The 22,534-nt window shown below is 50.9% G+C and overlaps 1 protein-coding gene across 2 annotated transcripts in view; it reads left to right on the top strand.

The window, feature by feature from the left end:
* The window catches only part of PHF21B (PHD finger protein 21B), a 131,433-nt gene that overhangs the window by 91,719 nt on the left and 17,180 nt on the right, over window positions 1-22,534 (top strand). For both annotated transcript variants that reach the window (XM_034948445.4, XM_034948446.4), the window contains exons 4-5: window positions 2,886-3,236; window positions 5,648-5,788. In XM_034948445.4, coding sequence (XP_034804336.3) covers window positions 2,886-3,236; window positions 5,648-5,788 — 492 coding nt within the window. The remainder of the gene's footprint in view (window positions 1-2,885; window positions 3,237-5,647; window positions 5,789-22,534) is intronic.

The raw sequence follows: 22,534 nt of genomic DNA, 5'->3' as shown, positions 1-22,534 counted from the left end.
CTAGAGCCGGGGTGGCCAATCTTCCAATCTTTTGGTTTCCCTGGGCCACACTGGAAGAAGAAGAATTGTCTTAGGCCGCACATAAAATACACTAACACTAACAGTAGCTGATGAGATAAAGGGAAAAAAATGGCAAAAAACTCTCATAATGTTTTAAGAAGGTTTCTATTTGTGTTGAGCCGCATTCGAAGCCATCCTGGGCCGCATGCAGCCTGTGGTTTGGACAGGCTTGGTCTAGAGGGAGGACAGACAAGGAAAAACAGATACTGTGAGTCCAGGGTGATCGGGCCATGCCAGAAAGAGACACTGCGGGGCGGGAGCCCTGAGGAGGCTTGCCACACACCTGGGCATCAAGGAAGGCTTCCTGGAGGAGGTAGTGCTTGAGCTAGACCTCAGGGTAAGAGGACATTGCAGGCTGAGGTAGAGTTAGGCCCTAGAGGGAGCCCCCCAGGAGGAGGGTGCAGGGTGAGAAACAGCGGCAGAGGTGGTAGAGAGAGACCAGAGTCAAAGCACTGAGGGAGGGAGGTTGGGACAGTCCTGGGGGTGGAGAGGCCACCAGGGGCCCATGGGGACCTTAGAGTTGGACTTTCCCTGTCGGTGACCTGTGGGCAGCAGGGAGCTATGTGAGGCTTCAGAGCAAGGCAGGCTCCAGGGAGAGGCTGCCAATCAAGGCCAGTGCTATTTCCCTCTGCCCAGCACCCACCCTTCTTCCACTCTCCCTTCCGCCTCCTGGACCTCTGTCTCCATGTTTTGTCCTTGCTGTCTCTGCCCCACTAAAGTCTGCACCTGCCGTTGGCCTGCTGGCCTCCAGGACAGTCAGCTTGGGCCAGAAGGTGTCCAGTGCATGCCGGGTCCAGCTGCCAGCTGCTGCTGTCCCAGGTGGCTCACAGGCAACAGAGTAGGCAGCCTGTGTTGGTGCCTGGCAGGGTGACTGCAGACCTGAGAAAGGAGAGAGGGTGGGGACAGGGTGGACCCGGGGGCTTCCCGGCCTGGGGCTGCACACAGGCCAGGAGGCACACGCAGAAAGATGATAAGCTCCAGGGTCCCCTGAAGGTGTTCTCTGTGGGGTGGCTCAGGCCAGATCCTAGCTTCCAGCTGAGCTTAGTTTCTGTGTCTGGCATCTGTGATTGACGCCAGCTCGCCCATGCCCAGAGTCTGCTTACATAGGGTGGGCGGCCAGGGTCAACAAGAACATGTGGGCAAACCCTAGATGACCAGGGAGGTGCTGACCAGAACACGGAACGGCCACTGCCACAGCTGAGGTCCTCACTGACCACCACATGGGTGTCCATCCGCCCCCACGCCAGTCCTCTTCAGAGGCGGAGAACAGCAGTTTTCCAATGGGTAACTTTCTCCAGCTGAGGGCGGGCAGGAATGAGAAGATGGATTTTTTAAAGCCTTTGGTATTGGAGTTTCTGTTGGGCTGTAAGCCTGGCATTGGGGGACAAAGGCCCTGACCTCTAGTGCCAAGGACAGAATGGCAGGCTTACCTGAACCCAGGCTGGCCACATCGCCTGCCCGTGGTGTGGCCAGGGCCCTGATGTGGGAGGCCGGGCTCATTTGCTGAGGACCCAGCATGGCAGGGGACACAGAGATCACTAGACTCAAGGGCCAGCTCTGTGCCAGGCACTGGTGAGGAGCTGACAGACGTGATACTGTCCAACTGAAGAGCACGCTGTGCCTTGGTGACCTGCCCAAGGCCACAGGGCCCTGTAGGAGCCACCCTGGACCACTCCTTCCACGTGCACCACTGGACACAGGGTGGGAGGAGATGGGCGGGGCAGTACAGCGCTCTGTGCCCTTCACCGATGCCAGACAGGCCCTAATGATAATGACCGTAGCATCATTATTACCGGTGAGTCTCCACTATGCATCTCAGTTTGCTTATCCGTAGAACAGGCCAGGATGGCCACCCTGCAGTGTGAGCGCAGCGGGGCTCAGATGAGAAGGCAGGTCGTACCCCTTCTCCTTGTCCCCTTGTCTCTCGGGGCATGATATTGGCCTGGACCTCCCAGGGTTGGTGTGTCCTCATCTGGGGCATGTGGTGCTCCTGGTTCCATGCATGGGGTCAGTGGTGGTGGCTCTGATGGGAATTTCCACCATCAGAAACACTCTGCTGGGTGTGGGGGTGCTGGTGACAGCCCTCAGTCAAGTACACCCAGCACTTCGTGTGCATTTTCTTTCTTCCGAACCCCAGTAAGTCTCATCACCTCATGCAGATGAGGGACCTGGCCCAGTTCAGGTGTGTCACCAGGACCCCAGAGGAGCCAGGATTGGGCCCAAACCAACAGTCTGTCCAGAGCCCTGGCCTGAACCACCCAGTGGCTGCCCAGCTGCCCTCTGCACACCTTCACTGTCATTCGAGAGGCCCGCCGCAGTCACGTGGGCTCAGCTCTGGTTTTCACGGGAGCGCAGCAGCAGCCCCCACCCAGACTGAGAAGCAGAACTGGGCAAGGCCCGGGAGCCCTCGCAGCCCCTCCCAGTCCCTGCCGAGGGGCAGCGCTTTCCAGACTTCCAAGGCCAAAGGGGGCTTTGCCGCTTGGGACTTGATCTGCAGGGCGTCACACTGCACAGACTGTCCCCTCGCGCCCAAGTGCTGCCTTCCGAGCCTCCCCGCTGCTCTTCACCGTTTTCTCTGAGTGCAGCTGGGAGGGCCGTGGGTCCAGAGCAGCCCCTCCTGAGCCCCGTGGCCAGTCGGTGCAAGCCCAGGAGGAGGGAGGCATTGGGGTCGAGGTCTCACCTGCTGTGAGGCCGTGACAGGCGCTGTGCTCTTTCCAATGCTGCCCCTTCCCCTTGAATATAGGAAGTCTCCGAGCCAGGGCGGCCCCTCCCCTGCACTCCTGTGTGTCTGCCTGTCTGACCACATACCTGTCCCTTCTTCCCAGGTTAGGCCAAAGACTCTGATTCCAGACAGCCTCCCCGTTGCCCCGGGCCGGGACCGGCCACCCAAGCAGCCCCCAACATTCCAGAAGGCCACCGTGGTCAGCGTCAAGAACCCCAGCCCAGCCCTCCCCACCGCCAACAACACTGTCAGCCATGTGCCAGCGCCCGGCAGCCAGCCCCAGGCCCTCGCCGAGCCCGCCGCCCTCGCCTCTCCGCTGAGCAGTGCGGGGGTGGCCTACGCCATCATCTCCACCTCCCCCAGCAATGCCGCCGCCATGGCCCCCAGCACCGCCATGTCTGTGGTCAGTGACAGCATCAAAGTCCAGCCCCTCCTCATCAGTGCTGACAACAAGGTGAGTGCCCACCAGCAGGCTCCAGAAAGGGTGTGCGGCCGCATACAGGAGGCCGAGAGCAATCATTTGGGAAGGGCCAAATGAACAAGCCCAGGCAGAATGAATGACCAGGAGGCAGAATGATCAAGTGGACAAATGAATGAATGGGACAGAAACAGAGGAGCGAACGAATGAATGGAGTATGAACACATGATTAAGGGAGTGAATTAGTGCATGAACAAATGAATGAATATGCGATCCAGAGACAATACGGCTGCATGAATTAATACCAGTGGAAAAGGAGTGATTGGTCAATGAATGAATTCATTCAAATGATTAACCAATTAATGACATGTGTGGCTGAATGAGTGACTAGAAGAGAGATTGATTCTCCGTCTCTGCTGGTGGAGTTGGACGGTCAAGGGCTGTTTTTACCCCACTGCCCAAGTGCACAATCTCCCATAATTTCTGCCAAGTTTTAAAACTAAAACTAAGGTCCTCCCGCTGCTCCCCTCCGAGCTCCTGGTGGTTGTGCTGTTTGAGGCCTTCGGGGCTGCCTCATCCCTGCCATCCCCTGTCTGTGGCCTCTTTCTCTCTGTTCCCCATTTGGGGTCTGCCAGGCCGCCCCTCTCTTGCTTATGGCTGGGGTACCTTCTGCTTCCCCAGCCTGGATGTTCACGGCCGACCCTCATGTGAGCTGGTGCTGTTGCACCCAGTGCATTCCCGGGAGTCCTGTGCTTCCAGGCTCTCCCGCCCACTGAGGGCCCCTCAAAGAATTCGCAGTCTGAAGAGTTGTCATGGGCCATCGTGGGATGGCAGGTGTATCCCAGGAGGGCACCTGATCCAGACAAGGTGCTTAGCAGATGCTGGAAGGAGTGTGTCTGTTTCACCACAACTGCACCAGCATTTGATGTTGGTCATTTAAACACTGTTTTGTTCATTTACTAGGCACATAGATGCCTCATTGTTGAAAGTTGAATTCCCTCGGTTACTGTTAAGCTTCAGTGTTTTTCTTACACTTAAGAATTCTATCTTCTCATGTGTGACTTGAGAATATTCTTTGCCCTTTTTCTTATTGGAGATCTTGATGTTTTTCTTCCCATGGATATAAAAATGGACATATTTTTTCCATACAGAGATTTTGGGGTTTTAAAAATGTGATACAAAGAGGAAGACAGAGCTTCCCTTAAGCCAGCAGAAAAATGGGACATATTTTCTCTTTGTGCTCAGAAGCCTCAAATTCATCAGACAGTCACCACCTGTGCTTAGGGAAAAACAAACCAAAAAAACACCCAAGTTCAAGTAATTCCTAGTTTAAACCAGACTGTGGCTGATGGATCCTGGAGAATTCTTGGAGCCATGAAAACTAATAATTCTTTCCCAATTTCCTGTCCAAAGAAATAAAATGGTAGAGCTAGAGATGGAGCGGATCCTGGCCCAGGGAGAGGCTGGGCCGGATGGGTGGATTTCAAGCTGATTTTCAGCATCACACCCTTTCATCAAACCAGATCACCCCCTGAGCCTCGAGGAAGGCTAGCTAAGGGGGGCTGCTGCAGGGTGGCATCTGAAGACCCCCCTTCCCCTTCCCCATCCACCACGTGAGGGGCCTCATGGCAGTGAAAAAAAATAGAATGTTATTCCCACCTGTGCCCCCAAGCCAGGGTTTTGTGTCTCAGGCACTGTGGTGTGGGGAGGGAGAAATGGAGCAAGGCTGACCTGAGGGGTTCCCAGCCCCTCTGCCTCCTGACTGGATGGCCTCAGGCCAGGAGCAAGTCTGAGCTCTCGTGGCCTCAGTTCATCTGCACCTGAGCTGGGATGAGAAGTCCTCGCCACCTGAGTGTGCACGGCCTCCCTGGGGAGAGGTGTGGCCAGTTTCACTGATGACCAACCTGACTCTCAGAAGCAGTGACTCCCCTGAGGCCACACAGCTGGGAAGCGGTGGGGCAGGACTGGAACCCAGACCTTCCCAGTTCCTAAACCAGGCCAGCTTCTCATGCACACCCTCCCCATGGTGGAAAAGGTGTGTCAGGAGGGGCAGGTGCTAGACAGACAGGGGCGCAAACCACCCAGTTCCCGGGGATCCGCCCTCCCAGGTTGGCCTGGCCCAGGCTCTGTGCTCCCCAGCCCCTGCCCTGTGCCATACCAGCTACCTCCCCAGCCCCCCTCACTCTTCCCTTCCTCCCTGTGCCCCTCACCCTCGCTCTCCAGCCTCCTCCACCCCTCCTCTCTTCCCCTCACCCCGCAACCCATCACTGTCCCCTCCACCCCTCCTCTCTTCCCCTCACCCCTCCCTCCCCATCACTGTCCCCTCCACCCCTCCTCTCTTCCCCTCACCCCTCCCTCCCCATCACTGTCCCCTCCACCCCTCCTCTCTTCCCCTCACCCCTCCTTCCCCATCACTGTCCCCTTCACCCCTCCATGGCATCTTCCAGGTCATCATCATTCAGCCTCAAGTGCAGACGCAGCCCGAGAGCACGGCAGAGTCGCGGCCGCCCACAGAGGAGCCATCTCAGGGAGCTCAGGCCACCAAAAAGAAGAAGGAAGACCGGCCCCCGACCCAGGAGAACCCCGAGGTAGGACAGGCCTCTCCAGAGGGCCCAGGCCCTGCTCAGTCTGCAGGTGCCATCTGAGGCCGCTGTGTATAGCGGGGATGGCCTCACTGTGGGATGGTCCTGACAAGCCACGGGCACAGCTGCCCTGTGCAGTCGGCAACCAGGATGGGGCCTCGCCCAGCAAGCCCAGGTCTCAACTGTTCTATCTCAGGGAGGCACTGGCTGAACGGCAGTGTGGGGCAGTTGTTAGTACAAATTCTAGAACCGTTCTGCATGGGTCCTGCACTGCCAGTTTCCAGTGGTGTGACCGTGAGCAGCTCGCGTCTGTTTGCTCATCTGTAAGGTGGGAATGGCAGGGCCTCCTTCCTCACAGGGCTGCTGGGAGGATTCTGCGAGTTCCTGTTTGCTGAGCCCCCGGACAGCACCTGGTGGGGACTTTTGGCCACTACACCCCATCCTAGGGGCCCCGGCTATGGGCCCCTCTGTCCTGAGTCTAGGAGGGAAAGGGGCTCCTCTGGGCAGCGGCCCCTGCCTCTTCTCTGCCATGGCCAGTCCTGGGTGTGTGCAGGACCCTGGGCACTGCAGAAGTAGCTGTGCCCCAGGCTGGCATGAGAGGTGCAGATGTCTCCTGAAGGTGCCTGGAGAACTTGCCAGAAATTGCCTATGTCTCCACCTCTCCCACACAGCCTCTGAAGGAGGCCAGATAAATAAGCTCATATTGAAGCATCCAAATACATAGTGGACGCACAGCCCCTGCACTGATGGTGGCGCGGGGACAGCAGCTGACTCAGGGCCGTCCTTTGCTGAACTGGTGGTGGCAGCAGGTGTACTGCAGCTTGGTCCTCGGCATCCTAGGCCAACACCAGCCCCACATCCTCCACTCTGGGTCTTTTCCATTCAACCCTTCCCACCCAGTTTCCTTTTCTTTTTTCCTTTCTTTTTGTCTTTTTTTTTTTTTTTTTTTTGAGATAGAGTCTCACTCTTTGAGCCATGCTGGCGTGCACTGGCACCATCATAGCTCACTGCAGCCTCAACCTCCTGGGCTCAAGTGATCCTCCCACCTCAGCCTCCCAAGTAGCTGGGACTACAAGGTGTGCACTACCACTACTGGCTAATTTTTTAATGTTTTGTAGAGACAGGGTGTGTTAGTCCGTTTTCATGCTGCTGATAAAGACATACCCAAGACTGGGCAATTTACAAAGGAAAGAGGTTTAATGGAGAACTCACAGTTCCACATGGCTGGGGAAACCTCACAATCATGGCAGAAGATGAGGAGCAAGTCACATCTTACATGGCGGCAGGCAAAGAGAGAGCTTGTGTAGGGAAGCTCCCGTTTTTTAAACACATCAGATCTTGTGAGACCTATTCACTATCACGAGAACAGCATGGGAAAGACCCATGCCATGATTCAGTTACTTCCCACCAGGTCCCTCCTACAACATGTGGGAATTCAAGATGAGATTTGGGTGAGGACACAGCCAAACCATATCATTTCACCCCTGGCTCCTTCCACATCTCATGTCTTCGTATTTCAAAACCAATCATGCCTTCCCAACAGTCCCTCAAAGTCTTAACTCATTTCAACATTAACCTCAAAAGTCCACAGTCGAAAGTCTCATCCGAGACAAGGCAAGTCCCTTCCACCTTTGAGCCTGTAAAATCAAAGCAAATTAGTTACTTCCTAAATACAATGAGGGTACAGGCATTGGGTAAATACAGCCATTCCAAATGGGAGAAATTGGCCAAAACAAAGGGGCTACAGGCCCCATGCAAGTCCGAAATCTGGTGGGGCAGTTAAACCTTAAAGCTCCAAAATTATCTCCTTTGACTCCCTGTCTCAGATCCAGGTCATGCTGATTCAAGAGCTGGGCTTCCACAGCCTTGAGCAGCTCTGCTGCTGTGGCTTTGCAGGGTATAGCCTCCCTCCTGGTTGCTTTCACTGGCTGGTGTTGAGTGTCTGCAGCTTTTCCAGGTGCACAGTACGAGCTGTTGGTGGATCTATCATTCTGGTGTCCAGAGGACAGTGGCCCTCTTCTCATAGCTCCACTAGCCAGTGCCCCAGTAGAGACTCCGTGTAGGGGCTCCAACTCCACATTTCCCTTCTGCACTGCCCTAGCAGAGATTCTCCATGAGGGCTCTGCCCCTGCAGCAAACTTCTGCCTGTATATCCAAGCATTTCCATACATCCTGTGAAATCTAGGCAGAGGTTCCCAAACCTCAATTCTTGACTTCTCTGCACCTGCAGACTCAACACCATGTGGAAGCTGCCGAGGCTTGTGCTTCCACCCTCTGAAGCAACAGGCTGAGGGGTACCTTGGCCCCTTTTAGTCATGGCTGGAGTGGCTGGGACACAGGGCACTAAGTCCCTAGACTGCACACAGCAGAGGGACCCTGGGCCCAGCCTAAGAAACCATTTTTTCCTCCTAAACCTCTAGGCCTACAATGGGAGGGGCTGCTGCAAAGGTCTCTGACATTCCCAGGAGACATTTTCCCCACTGTCTTGGTGATTAACATTTGGCTCCTTGTTACTTATGCAAATTTCTGCAGCCAGCTTGAATTTCTCCTCAGAAAATGGGATTTTTCTTTTCTATCGCATTGTCAGGCTGCACATTTTCTGAACTTTTATGCTGTTTCCCCTTTTAAAACTGAATGCCTTTAACAGCACCCAAGTCACCTCTCAAATGCTTTGCTGCTTAGAAGTTTTTTCTGTCAGATACCCTAAATCATCTCTCTCAAGTTCAAAGTTCCGCAAGTCTCTAGAGCAGAGGCAAAATGCCGCCAGTCTCTTTGCTAAAACATAACAAGAGTCACCTTTGCTCCAGTTCCCAACAAGTTCCTTGTCTCCATCTGAGACCACCTCAGCCTGACCTTATTGTTCATCTCACTATCAGCATTTTTGTGAAAACCATTTAACAAATCTCTAGTAAGTTCTGAACTTTTCCATATTTTTCTGTCTTCTTCTGAGCCCTCCAAACTGTTCTAACCTCTGCCTATTACCCAGTTCCAAAGTCACTTCCACATTTTGGGGTATCTTTTCAGCAACATCCCACTCTACTGGTACCAATTTACTGTATTAGTCCGTTTTACACTGCTGATAAAGACATACCTGAGACAGGACAATTTACAAAGGAAAGAGGTTTAATGGAGAACTCACAGTTCCAGATGGCTGGGGAAGCCTCACAATCATGGCAGAAGGAAAGAAGGAGCAAGTCACATCTTACATGGATGGCAGCAAGCAAAGAGAGAGCTTGTGCAGGGAAAGTCCCATTTTTAGAACCATCAGGTCTCGTGAGACATTCACTATCACAAGAACAGCACAGGAAAGACCCGCCCCATGATTCAATTACCTCCCACCAGGTCCCTCCCACAATATGTGGGAATTCAAGATGAGATTTGGATGGGGACACAACCAAACCATATCACAGGGTCTCTCCATGTTGCCCAGGCTGGTCTTGAGTTCCTGGCCTCAAGCCTCAAGTGATCCTCCTGCCTCAGCCTCCGAAAGTGCTGGGATTATAAGTGTAAGCCACCAAGCTCAGACTCGGTTCCCTTTTCCCTCCCTGTTGTGCCCTTCATTCCACAAGATTGAGTTGAGACATGTTGGCCCCCAGGAGTGGTTTCTGACAACCGTGTCCCCAACTGCAGCACCCTGCCCTGGACCCCCTGGGCCCCTGCAGCTCCCAACGATTCTCCCCATCAATGTACTGTCATTACCAAAGGAAACCTGTTGTGCATCCCTTCACTTTTTCCTTTAGTTGTTCAACATGCCTTCGAGTTTGCTCCCTGCCAGGCTCCGTGCCAGAGGCTAGGGACATCAGGATGCAGGCAGCCATGGTCCTTGCCCTTGGAAAACTCACTTCCATGGGTAAAGACAGAGATGGCTACCAAGGACTCTAACGGGTTCAAAAACGCGTGTGTCATGAGAGAATTTAAATGAAGGGCTACAGGAGATGAGGGCAAAAGGAGAGAGCTGTTTCCTCCTGGAAGGACTGAGGAAGGCTTTGGAGAGAAGGGGCATGGTCTGCAGGGGTAGAGGAGTTGCCAGGATCCAGCAGAGAACAGGAGGCAGAGGGGTAGCTCACCAGCTGGAGGGCACTGCATAGGCAATAGCACACGAGTGGGAACGGATTCCACACACCCAGAGCAGTCAGCTGGGCTTTCGGACTGCAGTAGGGGGTGAAGACAGATGTGGGAACCTGGTCCTGGAGGGCCTGAATGCAGGCTGACAAAGTGGAGCTTGATTCTTAGGTAATGGGGAGCCACGGAATGTCTTTGAGCAGAAGAATGACTTGATTCTTGTCCTTCGACATGTCTAAAAAGCCAGTGAAGTCAAGGAGCTGCTAAGTGAGGCTGCAGCGTGAACCAGGTCTCCTCTGTGGCCCTGGGCCTAATCGTCTCAAGAAAGTCTGTTCCATTCTGTGGCAGTGTCTGCACCTGCAGGTGCACTGTGAGGCCTTGGCTCGACTGGCAGCCCAAGACTCCCATGATGACCCTTCTGTCCTCTCTTGGGGTTCAGCTGCACCCTTAATATTGGGGAAGGTATTCTGGGTGGATTCTCTTTGTTCTCTCAAAGTATTTAATATATCTTAGTCAATTATTGTGCATTTATACAATTAGTATAATTACATCTAATTATATAATTAGTGTAAACATATGCGATGACTTAAGTAGATAGAACTTGCAATTACAGCATGTCCTGGGATAAAAATCCTTATTAAAGTTTATTTTAAAAGAGGACCAAGGCCAGGCGCAGTGGCTCACACCTGTAATCCTGGCACTTTGGGAGGCCGAGGTGGGCGGATCACCTGAGGTCAGGAGTTCAAGACCAGCCTGGGTCAATAGGGTGAAACCTGGTCTCTACAAAAATACAAAAAATGAGCCAGGCATGGTGCCACACACCTGTAATCCCAGCTACTTGGGAGGCTGAGGCAGGAGAATCGCTTGAACCTGGGAGGCGGAGGTTGCGGTGAGCCAAGATCGCACCACTGCACTCCAGCCTGGGCGACAGAGCAAGACTCCATCTCATATACATACATACACACATACATGCATACCAAGAAGAGCTGTGCTGCACAGACTGCTGGACCTTGAACCCGTCAGTGAAGTGTCTGAGTTAGAGCCTAGAAACCGGACAGCAGTAGCTGCCCCCAGAAACGTCATAGGAGGAGCCAAGGTCAGCAAGTAGGGGTGTGGATTTTTGTGAAGAAACATGATTGGTGTTTGTGCAACTCCGCTGTCACTGCAGCTCCCCAGAAAGTGGCACTTGCCCTCAGCAGGGCACATGTGGGATGGCCAGCCCAGGGGTTGCTTGGAGCCACGCTAAATGGCAACAGGGGCTGCAGCAGAAGGGGACGTCGAGTCAGCAGTGTCCCAGAGTGACCCATGCACCATGGGGAGGAATATTTCAGTAGCTCTCGGACCCCATAAGGTCCATGTGGGGAACAGCAGAACGAGATAAGACCACCTAGGAGGGTGTTAGCTGCCGCCCGTCCATGCTCAACATGGGTCAGTTTCAGGCCCCACAGGAAGGGACTGTTGTTAGCCCATGGTACAGATGGGGATGCTGAGGCCCAGAGGCACTGATCCTCAGAGGTGGGAGCCACACTCAGGCGTCTGGCCTCAGAGTCTGCGGTCTATGCCGTGAAGCCTCGCCACTGGAGACGCCATCTCTGCCTTTGGTCAGGCTGAGTGGAGGTCAGGTTTGGGGTCAGAACCGACTGCTCGGGACCCGAACCGCCCAGTCATGAAGAGGCTGCCCGATACTTTGGGTTATCATCCTTCCCTGATTTTCCCACTTACAACTCTCAGCTTTTCCTGCATATAAACATTATGGGAATGAAAGGGGCCACATTACCAGCCTTCCCAGGGGGCCACAAGGCTGGCCTCACCCCCCCAGTGCCCCTGTACTTCCTAGAGATTCCAGCAGGTCAGTGGACCGTGGGATTGTCTTCCTGGCCCTGCATCCCTCTTTGCTCTGGCAGCTAGGGAGCTCACAGGCCAGTCTATGTCCCACCTCTAATAATTGTCAGGGCCTATGACATGGCTTCACCTTACTTTCCTAGGTTTGCTGTCCTGTCTCCTTTCTTCCTTGCTTACTGTCTGTTTCAGCGTGTTGTGCAAATGCCCCACAAAACCTTTTCCCGGAATCAGGATAGATGTCAGTAATGAACGCTCATCTCTTAGCTGTGTTCCGCCCTTCCTGTGACCAAGGCCAGAACCTCCTTGAAGGGCCTGTCCTTTTGTGTGTGGCTGAGACTGCCCTAAGGACACTTGCTTATCTGCCCTTCCAGGTCACAGACAGGGAAGCCAAAGTCTCTCATGATCCTAAGCCCAGGGCTCCCAGGCCGTGTACATCCCACGCCCCACTCCGCACCAGGCACGTGCGGGACGCTGAACACGGCTGGCCTGTTCACCCCACACAAGCACACAGAGGTGGGATCGTGTCCCCTTTAGGATTTACAAACCACAGGCTCACAGCAACTTGCCCAAGGTTGTAGCTGCAACTCAGCTTGAGCCAGCCGGGCCGTGACCTCACATCTCCAGCCTTTCTGCCATCCTTCAGATGCCTCCTGATTTCAGCCATGACAGAAAATGACACCTACAGCAATACATAGAGAATGGGGACCCAGGAAGCAACTCGGAGCAGAGGCGGAGGCTGGGGGTGGGCGGGGCCCCTGTCAGACTGAGGTTCCCAGGCTGCCAGGCTGCCTCAGCTGCCCTGGGGTTTCTCACAGCAAGGGTGAGGTTGCGGCACGGACGTGCTTCCTAGCAGGCTCCTCACGTCTGCAATGCTCTAAAACGCGTGACATGTATGTACCTACAGGTGTCAAGGTGATGGGCAGTGGAAGCTTAGGGATGTGAGGTGGCAGTGCCCAGTGCAGGGCAGCGGCCATCACCCCACGCTGATCGCCACTGAGTCGCACAGCTGACTGTGCTTCCCCTTCTCTCAGGGATGTGAGGTGGCAGTGTCCAGTGCAGGGCAGCGGCCATCACCCCACGCTGATCGCCACTGAGTCTCACAGCTGACTGTGCTTCCCCTTCTCTCAGGGATGTGAGGTGGCAGTGTCCAGTGCAGGGCAGCGGCCATCACCCCACGCTGATCGCCACTGAGTCTCACGGCTGACTGTGCTTCCCCTTCTCTCAGGGATGTGAGGTGGCAGTGTCCAGTGCAGGGCAGCGGCCATCACCCCACGCTGATCGCCACTGAGTCTCACGGCTGACTGTGCTTCCCCTTCTCTCAGGGATGTGAGGTGGCAGTGTCCAGTGCAGGGCAGCGGCCATCACCCCACGCTGATCGCCACTGAGTCTCACAGCTGACTGTGCTTCCCCTTCTCTCAGGGATGTGAGGTGGCAGTGTCCAGTGCAGGGCAGCGGCCATCACCCCACGCTGATCGCCACTGAGTCGCACGGCTGACTGTGCTTCCCCTTCTCTCAGGGATGTGAGGTGGCAGTGTCCAGTGCAGGGCAGCGGCCATCACCCCACGCTGATCGCCACTGAGTCTCACAGCTGACTGTGCTTCCCCTTCTCTCAGGGATGTGAGGTGGCAGTGTCCAGTGCAGGGCAGCGGCCATCACCCCACGCTGATCGCCACTGAGTCGCACAGCTGACTGTGCTTCCCCTTCTCTCAGGGATGTGAGGTGGCAGTGTCCAGTGCAGGGCAGCGGCCATCACCCCACGCTGATCGCCACTGAGTCGCACAGCTGACTGTGCTTCCCCTTCTCTCAGGGATGTGAGGTGGCAGTGTCCAGTGCAGGGCAGCGGCCATCACCCCACGCTGATCGCCACTGAGTCTCACAGCTGACTGTGCTTCCCCTTCTCTCAGGGATGTGAGGTGGCAGTGTCCAGTGCAGGGCAGCGGCCATCACCCCACGCTGATCGCCACTGAGTCTCACAGCTGACTGTGCTTCCCCTTCTCTCAGGGATGTGAGGTGGCAGTGTCCAGTGCAGGGCAGCGGCCATCACCCCACGCTGATCGCCACTGAGTCTCACAGCTGACTGTGCTTCCCCTTCTCTCAGGGATGTGAGGTGGCAGTGTCCAGTGCAGGGCAGCGGCCATCACCCCACGCTGATCACCACTGAGTCTCACGGTTGACTGTGCTTCCCCTTCCTTCTCCCCCTGTCCTCACGGCGGCTGCACAGTAGCGGGGGGGCAGGAATTACAAGGTTCATTTTACAGGTGAGGAAGCTGAGGCTCAGAGGCAAACCACATGTACGGTCACGGGGCTGCATGCTAAGTTCAGACAGAACCTGGGCTTCTGGTTCCCGACCCAGGGCGCTGTCTGCTCCCTCCTGTCCCAAGGCCTACAGCCTGCCTTAGGACAGAGCTGCAGCCCTCTCTGGGGCCATCCATTGTCCTGGCCTCAGCTAGCATCTGAATGAGTCTGGCTGCCCTCAAATCAGCACATGCCCTGCAAAGGGCAGTCGGAGCAAGGTCCCAGCCCCGCACCTCTCTGAGCAAGCCCTGTTCACACACACGTTTTGGCCCTGTGCCCAGCCCTCCTTCCTGTCTCATATCTGCCCAGGGCTACTGCAGTGGACCCCGGCCTGTCTCCCTGCCCCTGGATGGCTTCCTCCCTGTCTATTCACCCTGCAAATGATCTTTCCAAAATTCAGAAATAACTAAGTCACTCCCCCTCTTGAAATCCATCCAAGCACCCCGTCCATCAGGAAGACTCTGGGTTCACGTGAATGGACCTCTCCGTTTCAAACCCACAGCAACCCCAGATACAGTGGAGAGAGAGAGGATAATGATGGAGCTGAACGTTGCTGTGTCCCTAAAACACGGCAGCCAGGGACCCACACCCTTGGTTCGGAATTGAGCAAGGGTGACCCTGAGGGTGGGCAGCTCACACAGGGCAGCGGGTTCCAAGAATTCCTTGGGTAAGAGACAAGTTGACCAGGCTTCTCTGCTGGTCCGGGCCACAGCCAGACCTAGGGAAGTGGCCAGCACTGAGGCAACTTCAAACTTGCTGAAAGGGAGGGTAAGCGTGAGGGAGAGAAAAAGAAAGAAATTGTGCCCAGCACTTCGGGAGGCCGAGGCGGGCAGATCACGAGGTCAGGAGATCGAGACCATCCTGGCTAACACGGTGAAACCCTGTCTCTACTAAAAATACAAAAAATTAGCCAGGCCTGGTGGCGGGTGCCTGTAGTCCCAGCTACTCAGGAGGCTGAGGCAGGAGAATGGTGTGAACCCAGGAGGCGGAGCTTGTAGTGAGCTGAGATCGTGCCACTGCACTACAGCCTGGGTGACCGAGCGAGATTCCGTATCAAAAAAACAAAAAGAAATTGTGCCCAGGTAAGTCTCGACAGAATTCTAACATATACGAGATCTCATGCCAAGGCTGGCGATCAATGAAATCAACATTTGGAACATGAATTTATTCCAGATGAAGTGAATTGTGCTAAATACTCTAGCAACAGCTTTTAAATAAGTGTATTTAAGATCCACAAAGAAAGGAGTAATGTCTAGAAATAAGGAATAACGAAGTGCAAAAACCAAGGATATAAAACATTTAGATGAACATAAAAATTCGAGAATTTGATGATGACAAACATGGCGATGAGATGACATTTGAAAAGCTTACTAGACGGCAGGAACAGAGATAATTAGTGCTTTTGAATAGGATACCATGCATGGAGCACAGAGATGCAAACATGTAAAAGAAAAAATACGCAGGAGCAGGCAGGGACAGAAAGCAAGTGGGGAAACCTCGCTTTCACCTCATGGGGCTTTCAGCAGGAGGGAGTCGGTGTAGGGTGACAGGGCAGGTGGAGAAGCAAAGCTGAAGAATGTCCCAGGATTGAAGAGCATCAGTGTGAGTTTTTAAGTCAAAAGTAGACTCCATCTCTCAGGCGGGATTAATAAAAGCAAATCTAGGAGGCTAGAGATTCATGTCAAAGACAAAGAGAAAAATCATAAAAAACTACCAGGGCAAAAACAGCGGAATGACAGATGTGCCGGGGCCTCCAGCAGCCTCAGGCAGATGACCACAGAGCAATAAATATCTGCAGACTGCCGAGGGAAAGTCGCTGCCAACTCAGTATTTTATACCCAGTTAAGTTGTTTTTCAAGAGCAAGGGCAAAAGAAAGACATTTTACACATAGGAAGACTAAGGGTTTTATCACCCACAGACCATCCTTAAAAGAACTGTGCTTTTGCCAGAAGATAGATGAAGCCAGAGACAGCCAGTGGGTATAAGAAACAACCAAGTGTATAGACTGTTAAATTATAGGTAGATGTATTTAAGTGTAGACTGAAAAAAAAATCCAGTTTTGTTTTACAAAGCAGATAAAAGGAAAATTCTAGGAAACAATAAATTGGTTGGAGGTGATGTTTTAGAGGGAGTTAGAACATGCCAGGAGCAGTGTAATTTGGGGAAGAAGAATAGAAATATTAACTCCAGCCTTTATTAGAAAAGTGTATAGTTAGAAACATATGCTCAAAACATTTAGGCTAATCAGTGAAAAAAATGTAATGCCACCTATAATTTCTAAATTAGCAGAGGAAAAAAAAAGTGAATGTGGAGCTTTTTTTTCCCAAGAAGTAGGAAATGAAAAAGGATACACTGAAAATACAAATAAAGTAGAGGAAATAAGTCCAAATAACTCAGTAACCATAATAAATGCAAATGAATTCTTCCACTTTTAGAGAAATGAAAACAGGCTTAAAAACAACACAATCCAGTTGTGTGCTGTTTGTCAGAGGCATACCTAAATAAACAACACCAGAAAGGTTGAAAGGAATGAAAAAGACATATTAATGTAAATACTAAAGGTACATCCATCAAGATAATTTAACAGTCACGAACTTATGTGTACCATAGCAACATCGTTTGGGATATGCATTTGGTGCAAAAGTAATTGTGCAATTACTTTTGCACCAACCTAACAGCAGAATTGTAAAAGGCAAATTTGACAAAATCCGCAGAACACAGTTTTGAACACACGTCTATCAGAATGAAGCCAGTTGATCCCACAGGGCAAAAAGACTTGGCTGAGCTTCCAGAAGGAACAGAGCAGCTACTTAGAACTGAGACTCCCCCTGCATCCCCTATAAACTAATAGCAACAAGAATTTTTTTCTTCATTTTGTGGATTTCAGACATGAGCAGAGCATCGGCAGACTGGGCAAGAAGTGTTAGTGTCGTCAGAGGCAGCAGAGGTCAGGGCCGGGCAGCAAGCCGATGGTGCTATGAGCAGTGGCCAGGAGTGGTGTAGGGGACTCCAGAGAGGGCCAAGGAGCCACAGGCTGCAGAAAAAGTCAGTGGCATGCACTCCCTGAAGATCAGAAGTCCATCTTGAAGTGCAAAAGGAAAGGGAGTGTCTGAGCTAGTCTTAGCTTAGACAGGGCCGGGTCAGGTGAAAGCTGGGCCTGAGATAATATAGACAGAATGTGCTGGAGGAGGGAGTGCTTGGTGTTGTCAGGTCTTAGGAAGTGCCAGGCAAAATATGTCTCCTGGACCTGCAATCTGTAAGGCATCCAGGAACAGGGAAGGTGGCAGAAATGCTCTTTGACCATGGGGGAGAGGCAGAGGAGGCGTGGTTAACCAGAGAATCCCACTGAGGGACGAAGAATGAAGTCAATTGCCTTGGCAGGAGAGGCAGAGCCTTTGAGTTGCTTCTAGAAGGCTAATGTAATCCCTTTCCCACCTGCTACAAATCTCCAGTATGGGAAAATTCAGCTCATTTAGTTATGTTTAACAACAAAACATCAATATGAAGCTGCTATAAGCAAAAAATACAGGAAAGAGAAGTTATTTTTACCATAACATAAAGAATACTAGGAAAAAAAATTGATATCCTGCTGTGATTTTTAAAAAAAAACTTAATGAAACAATCAGCACTAAGAAGGAAACTACATGGCTAAAATACACAGATTTATGGAAGAGATGGCTAAGTGGCTAAATTACTGGAGAGAATTAACCATGAGCTGGAATTATTCATGAAAAACAATAAAACCATCCCAGAAATGGATGCATAGCTGAATGAACACAGAGGGCCATGGATACAGCAGAAGACACGGTAAGGGACACCAGAGGCAGAAGGGGGAAAAGTATACGAAATTCAAAAAATAGTTATTTTATTTTTATATATCCTTTATCAGGTTCTTAAGAAATTTAGAACACCAGTTTGTGAGGGATAAACTCCACTCATCAGGGCAAACACAGATCTCAGGTAGCCCTGGAGCTGAGGAATAGCTTTGATACTCAGTAAAATTTGTGAGTCCACAGCTTTTTGATGATCAACCTTGCGCTGCCCTGTAATCTTGTACTTCTCTGTTTCTGTGTCGAAGAGCTCACCTTTCTGGTGTCTGGGGTTCTGCAGCTGCTGCTGCTTGAATTAAGCATCAGTAAGATGTATTGGGATTTTCACATTGCTGATACCAATTTCGGTTGAGGTGGCAATGGCAAATTTCTGGTGTGTCCTCAACCGAGGACCAGAGGTCCAGACACAAGTAACAGCCACTGCCCAGCTCTTCAGGAAAACCGCCCTCTTGCCTCTGTGGTGTCCAGTGAGGATAATCAGAAGGTCCCAGGGGTGATGCTGGCTTACAGTTTTCTCCCATGCTGGCTGAAGGGGTTTTTGCCATGGCTCAATAGCTTCCAAGGCATGTCTTCAGTAGGAGAATATCTAGGCATTTTGTGAAGTTGAACCAGCCGGGTACCACCATTCTTGTCACCATCAACTGTTTGTAACAGTTGCAAGAACCTTCTCCTTTTTCTTTTCAACCTTGGGTTTAGTGGCCGAGTACTTCCTCTTGTACCGGCCTTTCTGGAATACGTAGCAGATTGGGAATATCTGCCAATTCCTCTGACAAGGAGGGGATTTCAGCTTCAATGGGGCTTCCCCCTTGGGCTTTTTAGCTTTGAGGTTCCCCCTTTTCACCTTGCCACCAGCATCAGCCTTCTTGGCTTCGGGTTTCTTCTCCTCAGTATCCAACTTCTCACCATCTTGCAAGATGGGAAAGAGAACTCAATAATGAGTTTTTAAGTTTCAGAGTAAGTGAAACCTACAGGAGGCAAGCAAAGAAGATACAACACATGTATAATGGGAGGCATCAAAGAAGGAAACTAGAATGATGAAAACATTTCCATAATTTCCTGCAGTGAGGTGAATTTGGCTGTCCTGTGGTTGGCATTGGTTCCTGTTTCCTGTTCATAACCTGTCCTCAAATGAGTGTCAGTGGAGGGGACTCGGGGAGGAGAAGATGATGTGAGGAAGCAGAGGCACCACATTCCCAGTGTTCTCCCAGCCCAGCCTTCCCAGGTCAGGCCAGTAAAACGGCTGCCAGCAGCTCAGGGCATCCTAGAGTCCCTGCCACTGTCCAGTTAGTTAGACACAGGGTCCAGAAGTGATATTTGAACCAGGTGGCACCAGACTGGTACTGATTGGCCGAGCTGCTGGATGGCCCCAGAATTCCCAGTCAGGTGGCTCTGCAGCCCCCTCAGCTGCTCCACTGATCTTCCACCTATGTGAGTGCACATCTCACAGGATTGAGTTTGACAGACCCCACTTTTCATGGTATGGTGATACTTCACTTTTTGAAATATAATTCAAGGAAAATGTCCTGAACTTTTAAAAAGACTTTATAATCTGCATCTTGAAAGGACACATTGGGTCCCAGGGACAGCTGATGTGTGCTCCAGGGGGAAAATGTGTAATGCTGAGACACACCCAGTGAAGTTGCTGACTGACTGTGGAAACAAAAGAATCCTATAGGCATCCAGGCCAAAAAAAAAAAAACAAAGAGTCACTTTAGAGGGAAAGCAATTAAGCTGGTGTCTGACTTTTCCACAGCCACATTCAATTCCAGGATACGCTAGAGTAACATCTGCAAGAAAATAATGGAAAGAAAGAACGAGCCAAGGATTTCATTTGCAGCCAAGCTGTCCTTCAAGTTTAAAGGCTACAGATAAAAAGTTGTAAATCTAGCCGGGTGCAGTGGCTCATGCCTGTAGTCTCAGCACTTTAGGAGGCCGAGGCGGGTGGATCACTTGAGGTCAGGAGTTTGAGACCAGCCTGGCCAACATGGTGAAACCCCATCTCTAGTAAAAATACAAAAATTAGCTGGGTGTAGTGGCGGGTGCCTGTAATCCCAGCTACTCGGGAGACTGAGGAAGGAGAATTGCTTTAGTCTGGGAGGTGGAGGTTGCAGTGAGCCAAGATCATGCCACTCCAGTCTGGGCAACAAAAAAAAGTTGTAAATCTTTGGAGAGCTCAGGAAATGTTCCATCAGCCATTTATGAGAAACTGCTGGAGACCCAAACCCAAGCAACCAAGAGACATGGGGAAACTTTGGTACCAGCACTGGGGTGAGCATCAAATGTATTTAACTGTGGGTGAGGATGTCAGAATAGAGTTTAAATATGATGTGTTCCGATAATATATAAAAGATTCATTTAAGTAAAATTGAGAGGAGAAGGAGGGAAAGAAGGTGGGAAGTGGAAAGAGTTCTCAGATGAGCTTATCTGTAGCAGTTGGGACTTTAGATGAATCAGAAAATACCCTTTAAAGCTGAAAAATTAAAGAGAACCATTTTTAACAGCATAGAAGGAAAAATCGGAAAGGAGTAAACTATTTGAGAAAACCCAAGAGATTTGCTGAAAAACCCAAGAGATCTGGAAAACCCAAGAGAATTGCTGAAAAAGCTGCAGACAATAAGAGAATTTGGCATTGCAGCAGGGTGTAAAATTAAGGTAAAAATATCACTAATCTTCATAGCAACACAGTAACCTGTTAGAAGCTTTATACACAACCCCATTTACGATTGCAGCAAAAAGATTAAATGCCAAGAATAAACATAATAAGAATATTCAATATCTGAGGAAAAATTTAAAACCCCTTAAGACAGAAGAAGAGGAGAAGGAAGGAGAGGAGAAGGAGAAGGAAGAAAAGAGGAGAAGGAGAAGAAAAAAGAAGAGGCTGGGTGTGGTAGGTCACGCCTGTAATCCCAGCACTTTGGGAGGCGAGGCAGGCAGATCACCTGAGGTCAAGAGTTCGAGAACAGCCTGGCCAACATGGTGAAACCCTGTCTCTACTAAAAATACAAAAATTAGCTGGGCTTGGTGGCAGGCACCCATAATCCCAGCTACTTGGGAGGCTGAGGCAAGAGAATCGCTTGAAACCAGGAGGCGGAGATTGCAGTGAGCTGAGATCATGCCACTGCACTCCAGGCTGGGTGACAAGAGCGAAGCTCCGTGTCAAAAAAAAAAAAAAAGAATAAGAACAGAGGGGCATGTCATAGATTTAAGTAGGAAAACTTAATAATATGAAACTGTCATTATGCCCAAAGTTAATTTATAATTTTAACATTCCAGCAAATCCACCAACCGATTCCCTCATCCTCAGAGCTTCCTAAGATGGTTTCTAAATTTCACATGAAAAAATAAGAAGAGCCAGGAAACTGAACAGGAAAAACAGTGAAGGGATATTCTAATCCTCCCGGATATTAAAATAGACCCTAAAGCCTTGAGAACTGAACGTGTGGCAGGAGCTCCTAGAGAGGCAGATTTAAGGAACAAAATAGAAGGCCCAGAAATAGACCCAAATAGATCTATGATAATTTAGTATATGATTAAAGTGGCTCCTTAAGTCAGTGAAACATAGGAAGATGGTATTTTCAGTAAATGGTATTGGAACAAATGGTAGCCATACAGAAAGCAGTGATCCCGGACTTCCCACCGGGCACACCAGCATCCATTCCAAATGGATCAAAAATTTAAATGTAAAAAGAGAAACTATAGAGACTAAAATTATTTTATTACCTCAGCTCCTCTAGCCAGGATCCAAACAATCAAAACACTGCAAAAGAAAATATTGATAAGTTTTATTATAATTTAATTTAAAATTTTAAAAATTAAAAATTGATGCATTTTAAAATTTTTACTATAATTTAAAAATCGATACTCTTTTTAAAAAATCTAGGTGCATGGCAACAAAATGAAAAAAGCCCCGCCTGAGTGGAGTCTGATTCCCAGCTCCTTAAGTGTGAGCTGCCCATGGTGACTTATTCCCAACAAGTATGGTATGGGGGCACGGGGCGGGCACGGAAAGAGTGGCTTTGCCGAGTGGAGCTTGGCAGACACACTTCAGCCAGTGACCAGGGTCACCAGCAGCGATGAGTCAGGTGGGTGGTCTACGCCCTTGCTGCGATGTGATGAGAAGGTGTGTTACCTCTGTGGTCTTCCTCCCCCAAACCTACCACCCCAGTCCACTTATGAGGAAAATATCAGACAAATCCCAATTGAGGGTGGCTCTGCAAAATACCTGACCGGTCCTCCTCAAGCTGTGCAGGTCATCAAAAAAAGACAAGCTGAGAAACCCTCACAGCCCAGAAGAGTGTAAGGAGGCATGATATCTAAATATCATGTGGGATCCTGGGACAGAAAACAAAGGGCTGGGCACAGTGGCTCACACCTGTAATCCCAGTGCTTCCAGAGGCAGAGGTGGGAGGATCGCTTGAAGCCAAGAGTTTGAGACTAGCCTGGGTAACATAGCAAGACCTCATCTCTACAAAAAATTTAAAAATTAGCTGGGTGTGGTGGTGTGCACCTGTAGTCTCAGTTACTTGGGAGGCTGAGGCAGGAGAATTGCTTGAGCCCAGGAGTTTGAGGCTGCAGTGAGCTATGATTGTGCCACTGTACTCCAGCCTGGTTGACAGAGTGAGACTCTGTCTCTAAAAAACAAAAAGACTAAATAAATCCAAATAAAGTATGGGTTTTAGCTGTTAATAATGTACCGATGTTGGTTCTTTAGTTGTGATGAAC

Source organism: Pan paniscus, chromosome 23 (genome assembly GCF_029289425.2).
Source record: "Pan paniscus chromosome 23, NHGRI_mPanPan1-v2.0_pri, whole genome shotgun sequence".
Lineage (NCBI taxonomy): Eukaryota > Metazoa > Chordata > Mammalia > Primates > Hominidae > Pan > Pan paniscus.
This window is presented reverse-complemented; position numbering and strand designations above follow the sequence as displayed.